The following is a 27,248-nucleotide window of genomic DNA, read 5'->3' on the forward strand; positions in this document are numbered from 1 at the left end:
TTCGGCAAGATGTCTGTGTAGGTTCTCATTCATCCAGGTCATCGTAGATCGAAGCAAAGTAAAATCTGGTCAACTGGACGTAAGTTTATCTTGAAGACGTTTCACCTCTCATCCGAGAGGCTTCTTCAGTTCTAGTGAAGAGTGTGAAAACTTCAGCTTATAAACCTATGTGGGAGTGGTCAGTGCTATTGTGGTGGAAACGACCCTCGATAAAGTGAGAGAGATGTGTTCTCTCTTCTTAACTCCTGTCAAAACCCTCGCTGCAGCATTCTGGACCAGCTGGAGAGTCTTTAGAGAGAATTTAGGACATCCTGACAAGAGACTGTCAAACAAACTCTGCTGTCTCTCCTACCAGCACCTCCAGCTCGCAGGTCGTGAATTCTTTTTCTTCGACATTGTTTTGAGAGCGCGGACAGCAGAGACCCTATTTGAATGAATTTGCGTATTTATAGATGGGCGTACCGGGGGAGGGTCCGGTCACTCACATCTGCGCTCAATTCCACGCTGATTGGGATGTATCAAGGAAACGTGCGTGGATTCCAGCGCTCGCACATATTGATACATCTGGATGGTTTTGTGCTTACGCAACTTTCGCGATTCTTGCGACCCAGTTTTTTAGTGTGAGATCCACGCAAGTATTGATACATGAGGCCCCAGGAGCTTGGCAGAGAGGGAGGAACGATGAAAGTCCTCGGAGATAAGGAGGAGGGTGTTTGGGTGTCTGGTCCTGAGCATTGACACCACGCTGTAAATGTGATGATAAAACAATGTAATTTAAAGGTAAAAGCTTCATAGTAGATTTATTTAAAGAAATGGTTTTGGTTACGTATTTTTGAGTAAAAAATGCTTGGAAGTGGATTCGTGCAGTTAAGATTTTTTCTAAATATGTAACATTTAAGTACAGTTTCCATTTTTTGTTTCAAATTACACTTTAATTTTGATTCAAAAATGTTCATATTTGCAAAGAACTACTTGATTTTCTATTGTGTTTAAAAAAGTGCTTGCTCCTTGGGGTGGATCTTTCTTCCAAATTGAGCTGCCGCTCTGTTGAATCATCTGTCAAATATCTACAGCCAACACTGATTGGCTGTCTTTTGAATAGAACAAGGTTAACTGACAAAATCGTTTTTTCCTCTGGCTTGAGGAGGAAGACAGTGGAGCTGTGCCTTTTGCAGGCCTGTCAACCGAGGACCTCTTAAGACAAAGTGAAGGAGGCATAGACGCGTCACAGTCAGAAGCACAGAGATTCAGAGCAAAGCCATTACTGCGTTAGCATTTTCACCAACGCTGGCTTAGACACTGGTCTTAGTTAATGTGCTTCAACTTTAAACTTGTCTCTGCATGCCACAGAATGTTTATTTCTTTCTTTTTCGCAACGGCAGCGTTCTTAAGTCAAGCAAGTCAAGACGCTAACTATATATTTTCCATATTAGAGGCGTGATTTGCCATGACCATATCATGCCATGTTAGGTCAGTTTAAAATAAAAAAGGTGCAATACAGTAATGGCAAATAAGGTAACCCGAGGATACGGTTAGTTTGAGTATCTTTTTTACAAATTTAATTAATATTGAACTTACCGTATTTTTCAGACTATGTCGGACTGGAGTATTAGTCGCATCTGTCAAAAAATGTTTTGAAGAGGAAAAAATTCATGTTGCATCGGTTTCTAAGGTGCATGTGTTTTTGAAACATTTATTTCACAAGAATCCAAGAACAAACGATTAATCTGTAAAGACTATTCAGTTACACAGTAGCCCGAAGAACATTGGCAAAATATTGTAGCGACCCAGCCTGTAGCCGGCTCTTACTGTCAATCAAGGACTGCCCGCAAGGATTCTGACCCGGGCATGCCGGTGGTTGGTGGAGGACAAAAAGAGGGTGTGCTTTGGAGTGGTGATTGGGTGTGGGGCACGAGCAGCTGAGAAGTGTGGGTTACATTTTGCTGGTTCGGAATAAAGCTGCAGCATTAGAAATCTGTCATCGTCCTGGTGTCATTGGGAAACGCTAAAATAATATAACAGACAAGTTCATGAAGCTCCTGATCTCATGCATTTGAAGTATTCAGTTGTCACGAGTGAAAAAGTGCGACTTATAGTCCAGAAAATATGGTATATGCTGTTTGCATTATCTGAAAATACTTAAATTCCAGAGATGTTGTTTGATGATTGAATGCTTTCAATCGTATGAATAACTTAAATCTTGTCATTATTGTCAAATACATGATTAAAAAGAATACCACAATATGTGTTAGCCCAACCAAAGTCAGACTTTATTTCTTTTACTCTTTCAGATAATGACATAGATGATGATACAGTCGACTGTGACCTCACAGAGAGCATGATTGCAGTACTTTTACAAGGATCCTTCAAAAAGCAACTGAAAAAAATTAATCAGTTTTTGTCAGTGATATCACTTACCTTAGAGGAAGTTCCTCCAGAGGAATGGCAGTAAAGTACTTCCTCATCATCCAGGTAACTGTATGGATACAGTTTCAGTTATACTCCTACTTGTCCACAGTTACTGTAAATTAAAGTTTCTTAAGTATTTATTATTGCTTGGATGTAAAATCTCACCTACAATTTCAAACTTGAAGCGTTATGAGGAAGGTAGTTTGTACATGCATGTCAAAAATTGCAAATGGATCATTTACATATTAGTTGATATTAGTTGTCTTCTTTTTACATTTCTCTTGTCTTCTTTTTTTTACTGACCCCAGAAGACAAAGTTAAGGACAGCTCACCTTATTTGCATTATGAGGCTTATGCATTGTAAGGAAAAGTAAAAAAGGAGACAAAGAAACAAACACATGGAGACATGGAAATAAAAAGGCTTGTGGGAGTTTCATAAGCAATAAAATTTTTTGTTTTTTAAGTTAATTTCCACCCAGAAAATTAAAAAAAAGTTTTACTTTACAGCATTGTGACTAGTGTGGGACTGCCTGCTACTTTTGATGTCTCAACATTCCCCAGAACTCTGCAAACAACACTTTACAACAAAGAACCATGTCAGAAAAACCCTAAAGATAAACACAAAAATCAGAGTCCTCTATGAAACTGTTGCACAGTATACAATGTAAGTTTGTTATCCCCCAAAATCCACTGTATCTTATCATTAGAGTTATGTTAACTTCACAATAACACAAATGTAGAGTTAGCACTTGACCGCCATGGTTGAAGGGTTGGTAATTTCCATTTCTCTTCATGTTGTAGGTATCCCACAAATGTGGAATATGTCCAGGCTGTAAAGATGCTGGTTGTGAAGTATCCTTTTCTTAGAGATCTTGAGGGGAAAGGTTATGTAATTGAAACTGTACAGCAATGTATCTAGTGTCTTTAGCATTTGGGATTTTACAAGCATTCAGGGTTTTCTGCATACTTGTCTTTCCTGTTTGTCCAGACAGGAATGGCATCTGATCACTAAGCTACTGTTTAGATTCTCAGTGCCCACAGTGAGTTGTTTTTATCATGAATGTCTCTTTTTCAATCAGCATACATGGCACATGTCTCTGAAGCATGAATTTAAATTAGAGCGTGCACTCCTGATTGACAATGAAGTGTGACGCAGGAAGGAGAAGTTTGGGTCCATGGGATCAAAACAGCCTGTTGAATCTGCAAGAACAATCCAGAGAAATATTTCCAAGGTCAGAGAGGCACAATTTTTAATTTTTTTTTTTAAAAGGAAACTTTTGATTTTACCTGCTGCTGAAATATACCCAACAACCCATTGACATATTTTTATTTTTTCAGTGTCCAAAATGGATTGAGAATAAAAACAAGAACGTGGATGCCAGTATCTTTGGGTGTTTATTAATGTACCTGGGATGGCCACTCAATTATTTACATGAGAGTCCCGTCAATTTTATATAAGCTCTATTTATTTTGTTTTATAATTGTGTGGTCAGTTAAATCAGTCAGAGGTCAGAACTTCAAAGAGAACTACATTTAGTATAAAGGGAATTGCCTACCATAAATATTATATTTCTAAATCCCGCATATTAAATGGACATTGAGATTTGCTCTTGTGGACATTTTTCCTTCTCACCCTCATTCTATAGGTTCCAAATGTTCTTAGTGAGGATCCATTTTCCATTGAGGCTCATGTGAAGGTACAACCAGACACAGAAATCGTAAAAGACCGTATGCAGCAGACCTTTGCTTGGCAGCGAAAGGAGATTGCAGATGGCATGACTTTGGTGGACACGCTTGAGAACTACCCTTTATTAAAGGACATATAAGTGCCTTAATATGAAATGATTTTCTCACCCCAATGTATGCCAGTTTAGACAAGAGTGATGAGTTACCTGTCACAACTAAATAATATTTATCAAGTTTTTTTCCTTTCTGATTTACTGCTAACTCATTATACACCATATTTCTTTCTTTTACATTGTAAATAAAAATTTAGCAGTAAAAGAAACAGTTTGCAAGAGCTTTTTTGGTACTTGTGTTTCCCTTTGACGTGACTTCATCTTCCAGTTTCTGTTCAAGAGGAGGTTACCCAGGCAAAAAAAAGTACTTTAGCATAATAAATTTGAGCATACTTAGTATACTTCTTAATTTAGCACAAAATAATTGTACTCGAAGTGTGTTATTTTCGAGTACTAAAAATGTACTTAGTATACTAATGATATATCATTCGTGCTACTTAAGACATACTAAAATACAACTTAGTGTACTTGACTGTACTATTTTGAGACACCATTTAGATCAACTTAAATATACTTAAGTACAATTTTCTCTACAAATACTGAACTTATTTAAAATGTTCTTTCATTCAACTTAAAGTATACTTTATTCCACTTATCAGATGACTGTTAATACATTTTGAATATACTGGAAATGTATTTCTAATTGAATCAGAATGTGTTGCCATTGCATTTTAAATATATTTACAAAAATTAAGTAAAAGTTAAAAAGTTGTACTTAAGTATATTATAGTTCATCTTAATGGTGTCTCAAAATAGTGCAGATAAGTACACTAAGTTGTACTTAAGTAGCGCTAATGAGATATCATTAGTATACTAAGTATATTGTTAGCACATTGAAAATAGCACACTGTTAGTACACCAATTATGTGTGCAGGAAGTATACTAGAGGTACTTCAATAAAATACGCTTCAGTGGAACACAGAAAGTATAACTTTTTCATAATTAATTTTAATTTCAAATGACTTTTAAGTAAACATAAAAAATTGAAAGCATTGAAAAGTTTATTTTGAACATACATGGCATTACAGGAAAAATGTGCATAAATAAAGTACATTTAAGTACATCTTAAAGATATACAGTTGAGTGTTGGTACATCTAAACAACATTTTTCAAACAGTTTCTCTTCATCGTAACATTTTGATTCAAATTTGGATCATTTGACCCCAGAGAATTCTTTTTAATAATACTCTTTAACAAGTTCACTAAAAAAATGGAAAAACAGTTTATCGACAAATCGACCTGAGCAGTTTGATCTTCAGAAACAATAGATGTGCTAGCACTACCCTGCTAGCTGTGCACCGCATAGAAGCTAGTAAATATGACAGGGATGAACATTAAACTGACTTTTGAAAATTTTACATTTGAACTTTTGACACAGTTTATTTAAACTCCAAATGTATGTCCACCAAAAAAACAAAAGAATTACAATCATTTACTGATGTTACTGCTTACTGTTTCTTTTAGGTCACAAAATTCTCATTGTTACATTTTCTCTGAATCACTGCTCTCACATCAGACACATTTGTTCCTGGAAATTCAGCAATAACTGTATCTGTAAAATAGAAAAGGACAAATAAAATAGTATTACAAATCATGCTTTTCCAGAGTTATCACATTAGCACACATACATGAGGACAATCTGAAACATGTTGTTTCTGGCTATGGCCAAGGCAAGGGTGGAGGCATAAAAACAAAATGATAATAAGGAAAAATAAACTTAACCATACTTACCAATGTGGGCACTCAGCTTTTCCGGATGTAGTTGCTCTTTCGCTGTTCCAGAAGGCCCTGATTTTCCTGTTAGAGTCCAGGATGCCAACACATCCCGCCCAAAGATGAGCACAGCTAACTCCTGTGTGAACAGGGACATTCTTGTTCGGTTTAGTCTTAGGAAAGAGCTTTTGTTGACCTGCACGCCTGTATTGCCCAGGGAAATCTGTGTCCAAGAAATAAAGTTAGTCAATTATTAGAAATGGCATTAGGAATACATTGCTGGAGTGCATTTCTTAAAAGACAAAGCCGAACTATATGCCAAATGTTAGTTAAGTTGTAATTTCTGCAAGTGGTCTTCAATGAATTTAAGTATAATTTCTGAACAACTGCATGCTGGAATGGTTTTTATTAAATACAGTATGAGCAAAATGTGGGTCAAGACTACAGAGACAAAACTGATCACAGTCAAATAATTTAAAACAATTTTGGATGAAATGTTTCCTGTAATAAAGGGCATTATTTAGTATTTACAAAACATGTATAAATGCAAAACATACCATTTCTGGAGAAGGACGGGAAGAACCAGAACTTGTCAGTGTCCATGAGAGGTGGCATTCTCTTCATGGTTGTAATCAGATCTGTGACACACTTGACTAAGGCTGGTATTTCTGCATTAAGGGAAAAAAACACAACCGTCACAGATATATGAGAGATAAGACTCCTATCAATACAATTACTGACATAAAAAACATAAATAACTCTTCTTTGTGTGAATTCCTTTCAGAGCATCCATCTCTTCCTGATTGAAACTTGAAAAAAAAGTGATTCATTGAAACTTAACAACAAAGTTTAATAACATTAAATATTATATTTTACTTTTTTTCTAAAAACAATTTCAACAACATTTTATCGCAATCCCGAATAAAGATAGTTTTAACGCCCTGCCCTAGCACTCACACAGTTTTAAAAAGCAAGAGGAAAGAAGGAAGCAAAAATAGCATTGTTTCTGTTTGGCATGGTCCTGTGAGAATCAGCGTGCCTTACATCATCAGTTCATCATCAACATTTACTGCCACTGAGCTCCGTCATAGTCCTTGTACTCACTACACTCGCTATGCTATAATGTACCTTTACAATACGCATAAGTTCAATTCAATTACTTTTATCTTTTCAAATCATACAATGTGTCAAGTTTTGAAGTAGTTTTTGAACTTACTAGACAGTCAATATTTCAAAACTAACAAGCTGAAGTGCCACCATCCACTTCTGCAACTGCACTGCTGACAAACCTAAGGCCACTTATCATGAAAAATATGTCTTCTCCTCCCACAATATTCCCTTATTCCTGTAAATACTTACATTGTTTGAAAAACTTGTGATGGGTCAATCTGTGTTTCATCTTCATCTGAAGTGAGACTGGAAGTTGCAGTAAAAAAAATTTCTGTACCGAAGAGAAAGAATGTATTACATGACAACAATATATGAACTATACCACAGATGCTTTCTGGTGGAGATTTTTTAGAAAAACATTTCAACTATAAAACATCACAGTATTACAGTGTAAGCCTCCTTCTTCAGCCTGACGGCTCCCCTCACCTCTGGTGTCCACCAGCGGGTTTCGGGGATTACCACCGTGGCCGGCCCCAGCAGCCTTGCGGCCACAGCTCACAGCAGCCGCCTCGACAATGGTAGAGCGGAACATGGCCCATTCGGACATGGTCATTCTACCGGAGGAGTGAGAGTCTGGTCCGCGTGGCCGGTAGTAAGTCGGACTTGTTCCCAGTGAGGGTTGGACTCCGCCAAGGCTGCCCTTTGTCACTGGTTCTGTTCATAACTTTTATGGACAGAACTTCTAGGCGCAGCCGGTTGGTGGAGGGGGTCGAGTTCGGTGGTGGAAGGGTGTTGTCTCTGCTGTTTGCGGATGACGTAGTCCTCTTAGCGCCATCGGGCCACGACCTCCAGCTCTTGCTGGGACAGTTTGCAGCCGAATGTGAAGCGGCTGGGATGAGAATCAGCACCTCCAAGTCTGAGGCTATGGTCCTTAGCCGGAAAAGGGTGGTTTGCCCACTCCGGGTCGGGGGGGAGGTCTTACCTCGGTGATGCGGGTGCTGAACCAGTCTGTTGTGGTGAAGAGGGAGCTTAGCCAAAAGGCGAGGCTCTCGATTTACGGGTCAGTCTACGTTCCAACCCTCACCTACGGTCATGAGCTTTGGGTAGTGACCGAAAGAACAAGATCGCGAATACAAGCGGCCGAAATGAGTTTCCTCCACAGGGTGGCTGGGCTCTCCCTTAGAGATAGGGTGAACAAGGTGGTTGTTTGGTTTTGACTGTGTCCAATGCTACACTCAGATACTTTAACACTGCCCGCCTGTTTACATTGTTTAGTGTATTCATCAAGGTTCTGTCTCAATGTTTCCTTTCCTTTGTCATCACCACAATAGCCAGATATCACCTGCAGTATTAGGCCTTTGGTGTCAGTCTCCAGTAATGTTTATGCGGTGCCCACTGACCTGTTCCACAGGAAATGTGTTTTGATCTAATCAAAAGAGACAAAGAGTATGTTATTCCTCTACCGAATAATGTAGAGAGAGAGATTAAATAGTTACTGGGGAAGTTGCTATAACCACTGCCAAATTGTAAGAAATAGGGATTACATATCAGTGTGTCTTCTTGGTGTGCCTTAAAACTAGTGGACAATGTCCAAAAACGGCAACTTCAGAGTATTAAATTTCCTGTAAAATGATAAAGCATACATGGACAAGCACACACAAAGACAGTGCTGTTAAACAGTAATAGCATAACAGTTGTGGTATAACGAAATACAAACAAAATCATAGGGGTGAATACTTTTGCAAGGCACTGTAGCTGGCCTCAAAGTGTGTAACTTTAACAGACTGTTGTCCTGACTACTGTGACTACTGCATTTTATAAAAAGCATATGGTCAATTGAAAGGTGCTCTATGTTGATGCTGTTCATGTTTATTCAAAATTCACCATTAAATTTGGAGAATGGATGGATGGATTTTTAAGTTTTGCATAAAATCAACGGTGGTGCTGAAGTATTCCAAATGAACTGTATAACATTAATAGCTAACATTTTAAAATTGCAATAGAAAAGTAAGGATTTTTTTTAATTAGAAAAGGTATTATTACCTAACAGCATTGTTGCATTTTGTAGCAACAATGCTGTTGCATTTTGAAAAGGCCAGCAATAGAAAATAACTGTCATTGTGCATGCTTTTAAACTGATCTGAGCACACTAAAAGAAATGGCTACATGCTGATGAATTTGATCTGGTTTATCGTGTACTTATGAAGAATACACTAATTTAACACTTAAATAGTTTTTGATTATTAATACTTATTTTAAGTGCACTTTAACATTGCTATGCTAACAGTGATATGAAAAAAAGTGTTATAAAAGTAAACTTATTAAAAGGGTGCTACAAGTGCACTTGATAAAAACAGATGCAAATACACTAAAATTAAACTTATATTTAAAGCATTCAAAGTACGTAATAAATAAACACACTAATCAAACACTTACATATACTTCAGTGTTAGTATATTTTATATGAATATACTTAACATGAATTTAAGTATTAGTACGAAGTAGTGTACTTTAAGTAAACTGACGTACTTCTGAGGGAATAATATATTTGTAATTAATACATTTATAATATATTTTTGGTTTACTTTATTTCAACACATAAAGTCAATATGTGCTAGAAATGTACTTTCAGAAACTTTAGTACATTAAAGTGTATTACTTTTTTACCTGGGTATTGATGATGTTAATTTTGAATGTGTTTTTTTCCAAGGAGAATTACGATGCTTTTATTGCTTACCACATGCAGAAAAGTGGTTTTCATGTCTCAAAGAGTCCAGAACTGGAAATTGTCACACATTCTAATTCATATTTTAGTGAAGCAACAAAGGCTATCCAATCTCCACATTTGTTGAAAAACCATTATAAATCCAAGCTTGATATGACTGAGCCTATCCATTGTAAGTTAAGAAATTCAATAGGACAAACTGTTGGCTCATATCCATATGAACCCATTGATAAAGTGCCTAAAAAATTATTGTTCACATGATGCCGTTCAGGATCCTGGATCTTGTCTAAGTAATTCAGAGACAGACAGTGAGTTTCTAACAGACTATTGTGATGGCAGCATTTTCGGACAACACCCCTTTTTTAAAGCTCATCCAAATGCACTGTGGCTGAATTTTTATGAAGATGAATTTGAAGTAGTGAATCCTTTGGGGTCAAAACAAAACAAACATAAGCTATGTGCATTTTATTATAGCGTAGGCGATTTGGACTACAGGCATAGAGCTCAGCAGTGGCATATTCATTTAGCATTGTTGGTACTATACTCATTTGATGAACAGTGTGGCTTGAATTTCATCTTAAAACCTCTGCTAGATGATCTTGAAAAACTTGGTACTGTTGGCTTTACAGTAACAGTTGATGACACTGAACACAAAATTCAGGCTGCTCTTGCAACTTTATCTGGTGATAATGTGTCAGCTCATATGATTGGTGGATTTACAATGTCATTGACAGTACATTTCCACTTCAGAAGTTGCAATCTAAAGACAAAGTAGTGTTTTTATTTCTATAGACAACACTGAGTGTGAGTACATCAGGATATACCATAGTTTCTACAGGAAAACTGCATGTCCTTAAGAATAATAAAAGCAAGCATTGGTTGCATTTTTCAACTTACATTTTGCACTCCAGGTACATTTCATGTGGCTATCTCCTGTGTTCATGAAAATGTGAGAATTCAAAATGATGCAATAAGATAATTAAAAAGCATTAGGACTGATTTTTCATGAAATTGCCCGAATCTAATGAAGAAAAATGTCAAACCAACAAAATCAAGTAGGTTTTCTAAAATAGTTTGTCAGTTTCCCACAATCGGCAGAGGACGAGATGATTAACAGTATCAGACTCGTCTTACTGTCATATCAGACTTGATCATCCAGTGATCCCCATATGCCCTTCCAACCCACACCAATGCTCATGATTCAGCTGCTGACGACATGTCCTGTCCAGGTCTCATGTTTGATACCCGGCTTGAGATGGGTTATGGTCACCTCCACAGCCTGTACCTTCTCATGCTTTGGGGGGATGGAGCAGACTTTGTAACTCACTTCGTCACCTTCCACTGGCACATACTCATCCTCGATGCTGAAAGAGAGTGAAAAATTATAAAACAGTGGAAGGGAAAGTGGAAGTCTGGCAAACTGACCTTGATAGACTAGTGATGCATGTTTGGAGAACTCTTGATACTTGTTCTGCTTTTCAAAATGATAGATAGATAGATTTTTTTAAGTGAAATTGTTGTTTTCAATAAATTGCCAACTCAAAACTTTTGGTCTCTTGTTCCCATTTCCTCTTTTTTGCATTTTAAAGCTCTACTTAGAACCCTCTTCAGATCCAATGATACAAAATGTAAATTCTTGCAATTTCTTAACTGGTCTTAAGATACATCCATACACACACACACACACACACACACACACACACAAATATAAAATATACGTGTGTGTGATATACATATATACACACATTACACACATATACATACACATATATATACACATACATATATATGTACATATATATACATACATACATATACACACACATATATACATATACACACTTATATATACATACATACATATACACATATATACATACATACATATACACATATATATACATACATACATATACACACATATACATATATATACATACATACATATACACACACACACACACACACACATCCATACACATATAACAAGGTTTGCCAAGTTCTGAGCGGGAACGATTTACTTGAACAGAGACAATAATAATATTACTGAAATTTAATCAGAAATATTACTCTGGTACTGCCTAATGTTATACATTACTGTAAAGCTTTTTATCAGTAGTTAAATAGATTTTTAACAGTCATTAAACAGTGGGTTACACTCATGAGAGCAAACATCAAACATATCCATCCTCTGCTCTCTTTCTTCATCTCTCTCTCTCTCTCTCTCACACACACACACATCCCCTTGTACTTATATCTTTGTGAGGACTTTCATTGACGTAATACATTCTCTAGCCCCTCACCCTAAACCTAACCATCTCCACTGACTGCCTGATCCTAAACTCAACCCCAAAACCAAGTCTTGACCTTTAAACGGCCCTTTGAAGATGTGAGGACCAGCTAAAACATCCTCACTTTCCAAAAATGTCCTCACTCTGTTGGTTAAATACATATTCTCATCTATAATATGTAGCAAGTACATGAACACACACACACACACACACACACACACACACACACACACACACACACACACACACACATTCTCTGTCTCTCTTACTCTGAGATGTGAACAAAGATGTCACTGCCCCCACTGGATGGTGTAATGAAGCCATGGCCTTTGGCACGGGAGAAGTATTTACACACACCAGTAAACACCGGACCCTCTGCTGCATGGGCTGTTCTATATAGGGAGAGAGTAATAAAGAGTCCAACTCTATCACCTAAGTACTCTGATTTACCAGAGTTACTCAACTGACATACATCTTTATTTTGATCACATAAATGACAATATAATAAAAACTTCAAAAAGATGATGATAATAATAATAATAATAATAATAGGTGAACAATGAGAATTGAAAACAAAACAAAGAGAACAATAATTTTCATCTGTTATTCATTTAACAACTCAATTTAGATGAACGAAAAGGAGTAGGAAGAAGTAAAGTTATGTACTCCCACCCCTTAAAAGTTAACTATTGTTCTAAATGAAATCATAACACAAAACAAACAATACTTTTTTTCATTCAACAAATCTCCTATGTAACATGTATATGTATATACATACATACATACACACATATATACATACATACATATATATATATAAATATATACATAAGCATATACATATATACACATGTACAATTATATACATACATACATACATAAGCATATACATATATACACATGTACAATTATATACATACATACACACACACATATATATATACACACACATATACTGTATATATATACATGTCTCTTTTTAAGCAAGATTATGCTTGAAATGTTTTTCATTTAAGAACTCAGACTTTTCCAAAGTTTTACTTCACAGAAACTTTTCTTTGTACTGCAAAAACTGTGAACTTCTAAACTTTACAACTCTCTTAAATTATAACCCTGCTCTCTTTCATGAAAAATTCTCTGAATGTTTTGTTGGTCGCAGAAAGTTCCTTGCTTTGTACAATACTTTGCTATACATTGTTTTATGCTCCACCAAGTCAAACAATTTTAGAGTTTTACATGAACTATTTTTTTATTATATATTATTGTTTACTGTGAAATGGAGCACTGCAATCCAACAATTTCCCACAAGGGATTAATAGAGGATTTGTAATTCTGATTCTGAATACAAAATAACTCACTTTGACATTGTCATCATGGGAAATAGGCACTTTCTGCTCAAGGCAGAGCAGAAAAGTCAGGGAGGTAACTGTTCCACCTCCACCGACCATGGGCTTTGTGAATAGCCTTGAGCACAAATTCAAAGTCAGAGATGATGTGAAACTGGTGCAACGAACAGTGGCATTTTCTTCTCACTCCCGGAGGAAATACTCAGTGGTGGAAAAAAGAATTGGCCTGTGTGTAAATTCAATTTACGAACTGCTCACCAAGTTTTAACCACACTCTTAATACAAAAGGTATGGGTAGGGCTGGTGTGAGGTTAGAACACCTGCCAGGTCACTCTGTTTGAACTATGACATTGTCTGCAGGTCCCATACACAGAACCATGCAGCAGACTGCTTCTCTCACTTGCCACTGCCATATGCCAGAGACTGTTGCTGCTGTGTCTGTTCCTCTGACTGCCATCACCATGTTTTACTTTGCAGATGTCTGCTCTTCTTGCCCAGAGTTATGTCAGCTGTGCAACTATCTTACAAAAGGGTGGCCTGCATCTTCTGAAGGCCTGACAGCAGACACGATGCCTTACTACCAAGTGACGAATAAATTGTCAGTACATGAGTCACTTGTCTTAGGGAGCTACAGGTTAGTGCGGACAGTACAGCTACATTCACACGTGATGCATTTGGCTCATGAGAGCCACCAAGGCATAGTTTGTACAAAGCAAAGATTCAGAGACATGTACTGGTGGCCCAAGATGGATGCTCAGGTAAAGACTATTATTGCCACATGTGTACCCTGTCAGCTGAATGACATTAAAAATACAAGGACCACCTGTACCAATGACAACAGTCCCCCTGCCTGAATGACCTTGGCAAAAGCTAGCACTGGACATTGCTGAGACCTGCCGACTGCAAGTTCGCGATCACCATGGTAGACTATTACTCAACATGGCAAAAGGTGTGCTTTGTTTCACAGTGTACCACTGCTGCAGTAATTTGTTTCATGCATACTGTGTTTACCTCATCAGAACTGTCCTCTTTCCTGAAAGAACAATATATCCAACACATCAGGACCAGAATCTGTCATCCAAAAGGAAATGGGCAGCAGAGAGACTTTCTAGAATCTTTACGGAAAGCTTCCTTACTGCAGAGAGAGAAAGCTAAATGGAAAGCTTGTATCACTCAGGTTCTTAAATTCTATAGAGCTACACCTCATGCAACCACAGGAATAGCGCACCTCCAGCTCATGTATAGAAGGAAAATGAGAACTAAACTCTCTGTCCAACCTGAAGTCACAGCTGCTCGAGACCATGAACTGAGAACTAGAATATAACTATATTAGTAGAATATAAAACATACCCCAATGCAAGAGACATGCCAAGGCTCCGAAGCTGCACCCAGGGAGCCTTGTACATGTGAGAACCCTATGCATGTCATGAAAATTCAAGTTCAAGTTCAGTTAGCCTCATAAAGTGACTAAGCAGAAAGGACCTCACAGCTACACTCACTGATGGTAAGACTTAGGATGCTTCACACCTATCAGTGTTGCCTGAGACCTTCACACTTCCTGCAGGAGACCAAAGTCTATGTTACCCGAGAGTCCAAGTGGGACTAATAATCTGTTGTAGTAACAATGCTTAAAACAGAAAAATAAGGAGACAAATATTCTGTTTCAGTAGCATTGTTCTGAAAAAAAAGTGTTCCATTAATTGTTATAGATAAAGTGGCATCTGAGTTATCGCTACAGTTGATAGTTGTGTTTTGAAAAACATTTTACTGTTACCCCAGTTGGTTTAGGATAGAAGTAACAATCTAAGGGGAAAATGTTGTTTTCTGAAAGCTTATGCTATATGAGGACACTGCTGTTTTGCTGCTGTTAATGATTGCAAAAGAAGAAATTAGCCAGAAAGTGCCTGTTAATGTCACAATGATTTGTTCTTGAGAAGTATGTGTGCAACAGTAAAGAGTCTAACGTTACTCTCCTGTCCCGTGCTTCTTTTTAAAGAGTATTAATGCAAATACATGACTAGAATTTGACCTGAACCTGTTTCTGCCATGTTGCAACTTGTACGCTTCAAGCACTTTCTTTTTAATAATGTGGAAAGTTTTAGTATGAGCTTAGCTGAGTATGTGACAAACTGAAAGCTGAAACAGCCGTTGAACAGGACTGACTTCAGAATGCAATCAAGGTGTGAACACATCTACAATGAACATCAATAATGTGATTAAAATCAGAATACACCACATCTTATTTCTACTCCAACTATGATCTTATTCAGGTTTAAGTGGATAGAAAATGCTGTTTTCATGACAGCACATTGCCTTATTCAGGCTAATATTTAATACTAATGTCCCTGTAAACTCAGACACTTTACAGAGTTCCTAAATCGGCCAGCCTTCTCTCAAAACACTGGGTCATAAGATAGCTTTGTTGTAATTTGGTGCTATACAAAAACAAAACTGACTTAATCTGGAATCATGTTTATGTCAAATTGATCGAATACAGTTAAAATTTCATTCTTCTTTTAGCTTTGCAGTGGTCTCGGCTGACGCTGGTTCTTCAAAGGCTAAATTAACTAGTATATTCATTTGCATTATGCTAACTTGTCAACACAAAGCCAGAAAACTGCAACAGATAGGAATTTAGTTTGGGGAGAGTGGAGCACAGGCCTGTATGTAAAAACATTATCAGATCTATAAATTTTTTTCCTGCTCTGAAAGCTACATCTTATCCATGGATAATTTGCTGTTATTTCACTTTGTTTTTGTAATTATAAGGGAAACCTTTATACATTAAAAAAAACTTGTATTGATATGAATTTCTCTACTTCTTATGTTCAGACAAGATATGTTGGTATTGACCTTGACATGTTTCAATTGTCATTCTGCAGTCTTCCTCAGAAGGATCACTGGCTTTACAGTGACATCTCTTATCAGCTGTTATTACACAGGCATAGTCATCCTGTCAGATTTGACAGTGGCAGGCAGGATGACATTCACGTCTGTCTTTTTTGCTGGCTTTTCACATTCTTTTTTTAGGTTATTTCCGTGCACTAAAACTTCTTCCTGTCTCCCCTCTGTATGTTTTATTACAAGATCAGCATAGTATTTCATATATTACTTCACATTTTCAGTTTTGGTAAATCCTGAAAGTTGTACTTTCATGTCTCTCCCTCACAAAGCAAGATAACTACACTGCTGGTTGTGATGTTAGGTTACAGTAGATGCTGCTAGAGCATCAGTTATAAAAGAACTGTGTCACTTCTTTGAAGGAGAACTAAGAGTGCCACTGAAGGCTTTTTTCATGAAAAGACATTTTCGCTCTTTTAGCTACTGGCTGTGGATTCTATTTAGAGTTCATTAGTATTTCTAGATGTAGAGTTCTTTTTTTTCCTTCAAACCATGCAAGGTACAGACGGAGGCTATGAGCGCTCAGTATAAGTCAAGACACAGTACTGGCCTGGTGATGTTGCCATGCCAGTACATGCACTTGGTTCCTTAAAAAAAAAAAAAAAAAGGTCTCAAAAATATATTTAGATAGATCCAGCAAGGTAATGAGCAGACAATAGCTGGTATCTTTTGTATTTGGGCCAATGACTGCTCATCAGAAAAGTATTAGACCAATAACCATTGGTTGCTGATGGGCGGCATGGCTCAAGGGTGGAGTGGCCGTCTAGCAACCAAAGGGTCGTTGGTTCGATCCTCGACCCCGGTGACCATGTTGAAGTGTCCTTGAGAAAGATACTGAACCCATAATTGGTCTTGATGAGTAGGTTGGTGCCTTGCATGGTAGCCTACACCATCAGTGCGTGTGTGAATGGGTGAATGAGATGACACTGTAAAGAGCTTTCAGTGCAGCTAAGGTAGAAAAGCGCTATATAAAATTGAGTCCATTGCTCTAAGGGGTCTTGTTTTGCTCCTCCCTATCTGCCTATTGTTCCCTCTATGGATTTTCCACTGGCTGTAGGGAGAAGGAGCACACCCATTGTAATGGGTTATTTTTCTTGGTTTTCTGCTTAGGATGCCATATTCTGTGCTGCTCTCTGCCCTTGATTAGTGACCAGTTGCATGTGTGAGGTGGAGCAGAAAGCCAGGCTTCCTCATTTGCTATCCCCCTGGACAAGCAGGTCCTGGAATGCTAGAGTCTTTGGTTTGATTTTCTTTTGTTTCATGAATCACATCAAATCACGTCTCTCTCTCTCTCTCTCTCACTCACACACACACACACACACACACACACACAAAGAGGAGGTTGATGGATTGAGGTGTGGGATCAAACTGCATTTTAATGGGAAATTTGACATCATTGTCTTTACTCAACACAGATCTGAATAATCTAACTTGTTAAAGTAATTCAATGTCAGAATCCTTATTTTTCTATTCTTATTCTGCATTTTTAAAACATTAGATTATGCTTCTGCTACTCTTGCTTTGTATGATATTGTTTAGTTGTGATTAATTCAGGCTACATTAGATTAGATTAGACTGGATCAAATTAGAATTGTGATGAGCAATTTTTCAAATTTTCTCTACATTTCGTATCACAAACAAGAAACTAACCAGTGGAATAATCAGTGGTGAAATAATTGTTACGTAGTTGCAGCCCTAGAAGATAAACTTACTTGTGTATCTGGCTGCAGGTATGCTGTTGTTTGCAGTGACAATCTTGGAAATGCCTTGTTCCTGTTCTTGTAGGAACAAATGATTTCCTCTCTCTGTGAAGATCACCTGACTATCTTCCAAAACAGAATATAAGGTCTTCTTCTTAATATTATCAAATAACATCTTGAATGATGTGTCTGATGTAAAGATCTGTGTTCAGGGATTTGCAAAACCTGGGTTTTAGAACTGCAACTTTTGTGTAAACCAGAGACTGAACTCTTTGTAGTTTTTTTCATAACTAACATAAGTGCCCATTTTTTGTGACTTTGTGAATGCAAAAAAAGGCATGATATGTTGACTTTTGAAGTAAATGTGTGTTTCGCAAGATCTCCACTGAGCCACTGCCTCCACAAGAGGGCAGTGTTTGAGAGAGACAAACAGTACTGGGCTTGCAAAAACAGTACACTTTTAATGGGTTTTAATAGTGTTGATTAGTGTGAAGAATGTTACAGATGATGTACTTAAAGCAGAGCTCAGCAAGTGTAACACATGTATGATCACTCTCTAAAAAAATTATTTCCACATTACAGAACTCCATATTCCTGCTCATGAAATCCACCTGTGTTGATTGGGTTGTTTACCAAAGGGGGCAAGACATGCACATGCGCTGTGCGTGCGCGCACACACGCACACACACACAAACAATCTCAATAAATTCCACACTTCCAATACACACTGACAATATAAAATTAGTTTTTATGCATTTTGTAAGGCCAGAATAAGCTGGATTTGATCCTGTTTTTGTGGCAAGTTTGGCTTCAACTGTATACAGGAGTTTCCTGAGGTTTTCCTCCTTTGACATTCTTAAATAACATAGTTGACCAAGTGATTCTGCAATATTACAGTAAAAATGACCCAACTATGATGACAAGTTGCTTGTTTACACAAAACTAAATGAAACCTGTGTATACCTATCACGTGTTTGAATTTCTATAGCATGGTAAAAACAATAGTACCTGTATCTAGTTTGAGCCGTTTCATTGTTACTGTTTTCCATTTCACACAGACCTGAATAAAGAAGGGCAACAACATCCGCTGCATGGACACAGAAGAAAATTCTTTCAGTGCATTCCTCCGCTATTCACCTGGTGAAGCCTAAAGTGGGGCCTGACTGAGATGGGGTTTTTGAACCCATTATCGATCCTGATTTTAGACCGTAAAATAATCAGATTACCAACATGTGCATTGATACAGTGATAAACAACTAAATTACCTTTCAAAACTATTTAACTTTGTCATGCATGACCATTCTAATAAAGACCAAACAAGGCGGAGTTGCCAGAACGCTCTTTGTTGAACTCACTATGTTACTCCATTTTCAATCAATGTAAGCAGTGTTTTCTGCATTTTATGTGCTAAAAAAAATGTTTGTTTTTTTTTTTAAAAATTGGTTCATATCAGACAACAGGAACGATATATCTGTGATGAGCTCATGGTAGGCCAATACCAGCTGTATAACAGCTGGGCAATACTTATCAGTAATGTGACTTTCTCAGCTACAACAGATAAAACCATTTAGTCAATCCTGAGATTGCTATAACTTTAACGTGTCTGAAAAGTATCCATGTGCAACACAAGGTGAGTAATGAGAAGGAGTTTATTAGCGTGCGCTAGTGCTAGCAGGTTGGGAGCTGCGGTACTGGGAGTGGACCGCAGGTGTGGAAAGCAGGCCACTGAGCACGTGACTCAGGAAGGGCTGACAGAAGCTCATGGTCGGGGACGGAAGGCAGGTCGGTTCTCTGGGACTGTGACAGGGCAGGCTGGTCTGAGACGGGCTGGTCGGGTAACCAGGGCTGAGGGCGAGAGCTCAGGTCAAAGGCTGTCCAAGTCGGCAACAGAACAGCAGGAAAAGCAGGCTCGTGGTCAGGCACAGAAACCAGGTCGGTTTACCAGGGCAGGCCCACAGGACGCAGGTCAGGATCGGGCAGGCAGGCAGGCAGGAAAAGGTACTGGAAGGTCATGAATGAAATCAGAGGACAATTTGGCAACGAGTGAGTATGGGAGCAGGCTTATATACCCATGTAATGAGAGAACAGATGCCGGTGTGCTTGATTAGGTGAGCTGAGTGGCAGCTGAGGGCACACTGATGCCAGCAGGCATGACTGGCAGGTGCTTGCTGGCATGACCTTAGACACATGGAACATGGGGTGCACTCTCATGGTCCTTGGAAGCTTCAACCTCACCGACGTTGGACTAATAACCTTCTGAATGACAAAAGGACCCACAAATCTAGGCGCCAGCTTTCTTGACTCCACCTGGAGCGGGAGGTCCCGGGTGGAGAGCCATACCTTTTGTCCCTCCTGATACGCAGGTGCCGGTGTCCGATGACGGTTGGCAGAGGTCGTGTAACGGTCTACGGCGTGAAGAAGTGTTGCCCGAGCCAGAGCAGAGGGACAGGTGACCTCGGCAATTTGTGCCGGAAACAGAGGAGGTTGGTAACCATACACACACTGAAATGGAGACAATCCTGTGGCAGAACTGACCAAAGAATTGTGCGCATATTCAATCCATACCAACTGTGAAGACCAGGACGTAGGATTTCGAGACACCATGCACCTGAGGGACACCTCCATCTCCTGGTTTTTCCTCTTGGTCTGTCCATTGGACTGTGGGTGGAAACCAGTGGACAGGCTGGAGGTGGCCCCCACAGCCCTGCAGAACTCCCTCCAAAATGCAGATGCGAACTGAGGCCCCCTGTCCAAGAGGATGTCCTCTGGAAGGCCATGTAGACGGAAGATATGCCAGACCACGAATTCTGCTGTCTCCTTGGCTGAGGGGAGCTTCTGCAGGGGAATTAAGTGAGCCATTTTGCTAAAACGGTCAACAATGGAAAAGATGACAGTGTTACCGTCTGAAGCAGGCAGTCCAGTGACGAAATCCATGGTGATGTGTGACCAGGGGTGGCGTGGGATGGGCAACGGTTGTAGCAAACCTACTGGAGCCTGGTGAGAATGCTTGTGTTGGTTGCAGGTAGGGCATGCTCTCACAAACTCCCTGATGTCCCCATCCATGGATGGCCACCAAAAACGTTGCCTGAGCAGCCCCCCGGTCGTCTGAACCCCAGGGTAGCAGGCCAGACGCGAAGAATGTCCCCACTCCAGGACCTCAGATCTCAGGTGATCGGGGAAAAACAGTCTATTGTCAGGACAGGCACTGGGACCCGGTTGACCTTCAGTGGCTGCTCTGACTCTCTCCTCCACATCACAGGTCAGGGAAGCCACCAAACAAGATGTCGGCAAGATGGTCTCAAGCTTGTCTGCCGACTCCTCCCCCCTGGCGAGCTGACAGGACAGGGTGTCAGGCTTGCCGTTCCTAGAACCAGGGTGATAGGACTAGACAAAATTAAAGTGGGTGAAAAACAGTGCCCAGCGAGCTTGCCGGGAGTTCAGCCTCTTGGCGGAGCTGAGATATTCCAGATTTTTGTGGTCCGTCCAGACCAAAAAAGGCTGCTTAGCTCCCTCTAGCCAGTGCCGCCAGTCCTCCAAAGCCAGTTTTACCGCCAGAAGTTCTCTGTTCCCGATGTCATAATTTTGCTACGCTGGTGCAAGTCTACGAGAGAAGAAGGCACAGGGGTGTAACTTTTGATCCTTAGCCGCAGTCTGTGACAACACCAGCCCCACCCCAATGTCAGAGGCATCCACCTCCACCACAAACTGGCGTTCAGAATCCGGAACCTGGAGGATGGGAGCTGAGGAAAACTTAATTTTAAGCAGGTGAAACATCTCTTCTGCCTCAGGGGACCATTCAAAAACCTTCTTTACACTGGTCAGCCTGGTGAGTGGAGCTGTCAATGTGCTATAATTTCTGATAAACCTTCTGTTGAAATTTGCAAACCCCAGGAAGCATTGCAGCTGCTTTCTGTTCTCCAGAACCAGCCAGTCTATAACAGCTGCTACCTTAGCAGGATCCATCTCGATGCTATCCCGGGCAATGATGTAGCCCAAGAAGGACACTGACTCAGCGTGGAAGTCACACTTCTCTGTCTTGACGAATAATGAGTTCTCCAGGAGACGTCGCAGCACCGCCCTCATATGCCGCACATGCTCCTGCTGAGTCTTAGAAAAAAATCAGAATATCATCCAAATAGACGCATACGAAAACATTCAACATGTCCTGGAGCACGTCGTTCACCAAAGCCTGAAACACTGCTGGAGCGTTGGTGAGCCCAAACGGCATAACCAAATATTCATAATGCCCGGCCGGGGTATTGAAAGCGGTCTTCCACTTGTCCCCCTCGCAAATACAAACCAGATGGTAGGTATTCTGTAGGTTGAGCTTGCTGAAGACCGTCACCCCCTGCAGAAGTTCGAAAGCCCAGGAGATCAGGGGAAGAGGGTAACGGTTCTTTACCGTGATGTCATTTAGGCCCCTGTAGTCAATGCATGGCCGGAGACACTTGTCGTTCTTCTCAACGAAGAAGAAGCCTGCACTGGCTGGAGACGAGGATGGCCGAATAATCCCTGCCGCCAGAGAAGTGTTGATGTAGGTCTCCATGGCCTCCCGTTCTCGTTCTGACAGAGAATACAGACGGCCCTTAGGCAGCGCCGTGCCTGGCAGCAGGTCGATAGCGCAGTCGTAAGGGCGGTGCGGAGGCAGAGTTGTGGCCCGGGCCTTGCTGAACACCTGCGCCAAGTTGTGGTACACCTCCAGAACTCCGGACAGGTTGGATTTCTCAGAGACTGAAGAGGGCTCCTGAAGAGAAGGAGAGGCATGACGCAGACAGGAAAAATGTCAGGGCCACCCCCCCCCCCCATTCCAACACGACCACCCCCCCCCCCCCCCCCATCAATATGTGGGTTGTGGAGTTGTAGCCATGGTAAACCTAGGATCAACAGGATGTCAGGATGGTCAAAGATGTGGAATTGAATCATCTTGTGATGGTTACTGGACAAAAGCATGGGCACCGGAGCAGTCTGATGAGCAATGGTGTCCAGATGGTGACCATCAAGAGCCGTAGCAGAGACAGGACTAGACAGGGGCTCCTGAAGGAGACACAGTTGACGGGCCACCTCCCCACTGATAATGTTAGCATCTGCTCCAGAGTCCACCAAGGCAGCCAGTTCATGAGCGCGCCCTGGCAGGAGCAACTGGGCCCAAAGAAAAGCTCTTGCAGGGTGGGAAGGTAAAGACGTGACTCACCCGTATCTCCCCGATTACGGGTGAGTCTTGCCTTTTACCGGACACAAAGCCACATGTCCCTTCCCTCAACAGTAGAGGCAGAGATTTCCCTGCCGTCGTTGTCTCCGCTCCTCTTAGGTGAGGGAAGTGCGTCCCAGCTGCATGGGTTCGGGTTCGGCCTCCCCTGTTGTTGGAAGTGACGGCTGTTCACTGTCCCGGCTGGCGCCGAGCGCCCCCTGGAGTCACTCCTGCTGTCGAGCCTGCGGCAGTTCATGTGCAACTAGAGCATCCTTCATGTAGTCAGCCAGGCCATGAAGAAAAGCATCCACCATGGCCGCAGAGTTCCACTCACTCTGATTAGGAAGAGTTCTGAAATCAATGGAAAAATCGGCCACTGACCGCTGGCCCTGCCACAAGGCAAGCAGGGTATTAGCCGCTGTACTACAAGCACCTGCTGGACCAAACACTTTCTTCAGCTCCACTGAGAAGGCCTGGAACATGGAGCAGGCGGTCGTCTGGCGCTCCCACTCAGCTGTCCCCCAGAGGCGCGCCCTGCGGGTCAGGTGGGTTATGGCGAAAGCCACCTTCGCCTCCTCTGTGGCAAACGTACGTGATTGCAGGGAAAACACATATGAACAGTTAGTATGAACGCACCACAGGTCTCTGAAGTACCATCAAAACGTTCGGGCGCTCCGATCCGTGGTTCCGGACCATCCATGACAGGAGCGGGAGCAGCCAGAGCAGGAGGCTGGGGCGGAGGCGCTACAGTGAGCCGATATAGCCGCTCGGCTAGCGCCGTAAACGCTTGTCCATTAGCCTCGGTGGCTAACCGAGCCTCAGTGACGGAGCTGCCTCATGGCGCTGGAGAACCTCCTCAATCTTCTCCAACCTGCTGAGCGGGGAAGGACTGTGTGCCGGATCCATCGGTGGCCAGATCGTACTGTAACGTGTCTGACAAGGATCCACGTGCAACACAAGGTGAGTAATGAGAAGGAATTTATTAGCGTGCGCTAGTGCTAGCAGGTTGGGAGCTGTGGTGCTGGGAGTGGACCACAGGCGTGGAAAGCAGGCCACTGAGCACGTGACTCAGGAAGGGCTGAAAGAAGCTCGTGGTAGGGGACGGAAGGCAGGTCGGTTCTCTGGGACTGTGACAGGGCAGGCTGGTCTGAGACGAAGGGCTGGTCTGGTAACCAGGGCCAAGGGCGAGAGCTCGGGTCCAAGGCTGTCCAAGTCGGCAACAGTACGGCAGGAAAAGCAGGCTCGTGCTCAGGCACAGAAACCAGGTCGGTTTACCAGGGCAGGCACGCAGGACGCAGGTCAGGGACAAAACAGGTCGGGATCAGGCAGGCAGGCAGGAACAGGTACGCTGGAAGGTCATGAACGAAATCAGAGGACAATCTGGCAACGAGTGAGTGTACCTATGGAATGAGAGAACAGATGCAGTTGTGCTTGATTAGGTGGAGGCGTGCCTCAGCTGAGTGGCAGCTGAGGGCATAATGATGCCAGCAAGCATGACTGGCAGGCGCTTGTGACAATAACGGCCAAGGAGAAAAGACAAAGCTGCTCTGAAACAGAGAATCTACAACTTTGCTTTTCAACATGGTGGATGATGACATTTTGCTATCATCTTCCACAATCATTTTGATGGACAGTCATCTTGTGTGTGTGGGTATTGAACCAGGCTATACTGTATACATATGGGTGAACAATGCTGGCAAAGAAACAGTTGACTTAATTTGTTGGAAGTTACCACAAGGTAAATGGACTCATTTTTTTATAGCACCTTTCTACTTTGGCGGGACTCAAAATGTCTCATTCACCCATTCGCACACACTTGTGTTAGAGGCTGCCAGCAAGGTACCATCCTATAAATCAGGAGTAATTATGGGTTCAGTATCTTGCTCAAGGACACAACAGCATGGTCACCGGAGGAAGTGAGGATCGAACCAGCGACCCTTCAGTTGCTAGACAGCCACTCTACCTCCAAGCCATGTGGTACACATGTGATAATGGGATTTCTTTCACTTGCCGTCTTCACTGAAGGTCTTGCATAACTAACACTGACAAGCTCTGACATGTTTTTCCATTCAAATGTCTATGTTATTAAGGAAACAGAGATGAAGTAAGATAAACACAGCATGAGTGAGCTAGCTAGTATGTATGTATGTGGCTGTGTGTGTATCTTCTCTCACGCTGAGCAGGTCCTGTTCCTGCGTGTAGGTAGAGGGCTGGGTATGGCATAACCTCTCATGGGGGAAGGGGAGCGGTCTCTGTGTCTGTAGACTGGAGGTTGCAGGGCCTCTGATGAGACAAAAGCGTGTTACAATATGGCAGGTTCACTGCTGTGCTGCTTCTATACTGCACCTACATATTATCTCTAATGAAACAGTGACTTAAATTGATACGTCACCCAAAAAGAATTTTTTTCTTTCATGTACGAACAAATAAGTGTCTTAAGCTCACAGACATTTTTTTTCCTCCTGCCTCACTTCTTTGTGACGCAAGCATGTGGAAAGAACTAGCCACACTCTTTCACATGGTATACATCCAAATATACCCCACATACAGTATACACAGAATTTGTCAGATGGTAAACCACTAATAAAAGCCAATTGATCCTGGGCTTGTGCATGATCTTTGGTGGTTGTGGTAAAAGCAGCACAGAGGACAGTGATGGTGTTTCTGACATATTTTCTGTCCATCAAACTCAATTATGAGCAAACAATGTTTGAGCACAGTTGCTTGAATTTGTGACTGAAATGACAAAGGGTCATAGGAGATATCGACAGATACAAGAAACTTTCATTTCTCAATGTCTATTACTAAAAGTGGAACTCCAACTTTTTGTCTTTTTATTCGTCAGAGACAGCATTCACCTAGGTTTTATGTTCCCATCAATGCTGATTGGAGCCAAAAAAGTGTGTATTGCAGGGTCATTTTACTTCAGAAGGTATGCCATTTCAAGCTGTTCCTGTGGCAAAAAAAAAAACCTGGGTGTTAGGTTTTTTGGCCAGTATGAATTGAATGACATGAATTCATGATGAGTCACAAGATTGCATTTTCTTGGAGGGACTAATGTAATATTAATTATCACAATATGCTACAATACTTAGGTATTACCTCTGATCAAAGGAATGATGCTGAAATGTGTTTAAGAGTCCCCAGGATAGATTTTATGCCCAGTGGCAAGTCTCATTTGAGGAAGGACTGGCGGACATATTGCGTCAGGGCAGTAGCAAATGTCTTTTCTGACAGGGATCTACCAATGGCCAGCCACCAGCAAATGGTGGGGTGGTCCTCGAGATAATGGATTCACGGATGGAAATTTAGAATTGAACATTTATTAAAGCTGTAATTACTTATAGCCAAATATTACGGAAGTATTAGATTTTGGAGATTTGAAAATATGACAGACATTATCATTAAACACATTAAACATCATCTCTAGAATATATGAGTATATATAAAAAAATATAAAATATACATGCATACATACAGTATACATATACTGTGTGTGTGTGTGTGTGTGTGTATATATATATATATATATATATATATATATACACTGTGTGTGTATATATTATATATAAATTTGTGATGCTTCGTCTGCTGCATGTCTGTATCGGTCATCTTCACAGTTGCATCGGTTTTTCCTTGTTGTACTGCATTCTATCCTGTGTTTCCCAGGCGTCTTGTATGCACATCTCCATTTCGTGATTTGTTCTGAGGACGGATGGAAGCCGTGCACGCGCACAAGTTACAACAACATTAATCATGGCGGAGGGCAGCAGCAACACTGAGTTGGAAGAGATTTTTAACGCACCACAAAAGTTCAAATCAAACATTTGGAAGTACTTTGGATTTTACAAGAGAGATGGTAAACTTGACAAGATGCACGTTATTTGTAAAGAATGCCGTGCTTCTAAACCGCACAATGGCAGCACGACAAATTTTGTTTACTGTACCGTTTACAGCAGCTGTGACTGTTAGTAATTGTTTACATTTTGTTTTATACTTCTTTATTGTTACAGGGCAGGTTCATTGGTTTCCATTTGTGCTCTCCTAGGGTTGTGATGGTCCTTGA

At 40.9% G+C, this 27,248-nt stretch overlaps 1 protein-coding gene and 1 long non-coding RNA gene across 5 annotated transcripts in view; both read right to left on the minus strand.

The window, feature by feature from the left end:
* Window positions 1–5,197: 5,197 nt before the first annotated feature.
* LOC147245882 (uncharacterized) lies at window positions 5,198–9,364 on the minus strand. Of its 4 annotated transcripts, none has more exons than XR_015110020.1 (5): window positions 8,576–9,364; window positions 7,281–8,457; window positions 6,479–6,589; window positions 5,940–6,144; window positions 5,198–5,760 (listed from the first exon to the last, which is right to left on the minus strand). It is a non-coding gene; the product is annotated as an uncharacterized LOC147245882 (long non-coding RNA). The 4 variants fall into 4 exon arrangements; XR_015110022.1 differs by having other exon boundaries at window positions 7,281–7,362; window positions 8,432–9,364; XR_015110021.1 differs by having other exon boundaries at window positions 7,281–7,362; window positions 7,518–9,364.
* Window positions 9,365–9,661: 297 nt separating this feature from the next.
* The window catches only part of carhsp1 (calcium regulated heat stable protein 1), a 38,230-nt gene continuing 20,643 nt past the window's right edge, over window positions 9,662–27,248 (minus strand). Inside the window, exons 4-6 of the mRNA XM_086184497.1 lie at window positions 25,357–25,465; window positions 12,317–12,439; window positions 9,662–11,120 (exon numbers count right to left, since the gene is read on the minus strand). Coding sequence (XP_086040623.1) covers window positions 10,958–11,120; window positions 12,317–12,439; window positions 25,357–25,465 — 395 coding nt within the window. The 3' untranslated portion in view covers window positions 9,662–10,957. The remainder of the gene's footprint in view (window positions 11,121–12,316; window positions 12,440–25,356; window positions 25,466–27,248) is intronic.

The sequence above is a fragment of the Aulostomus chinensis genome, chromosome 18 (assembly GCF_037954235.1).
Source record: "Aulostomus chinensis isolate RoL2024-O1b breed Wild chromosome 18, RoL_Achi_v1.0, whole genome shotgun sequence".
In the NCBI taxonomy this organism is placed as follows: domain Eukaryota; kingdom Metazoa; phylum Chordata; class Actinopteri; order Syngnathiformes; family Aulostomidae; genus Aulostomus; species Aulostomus chinensis.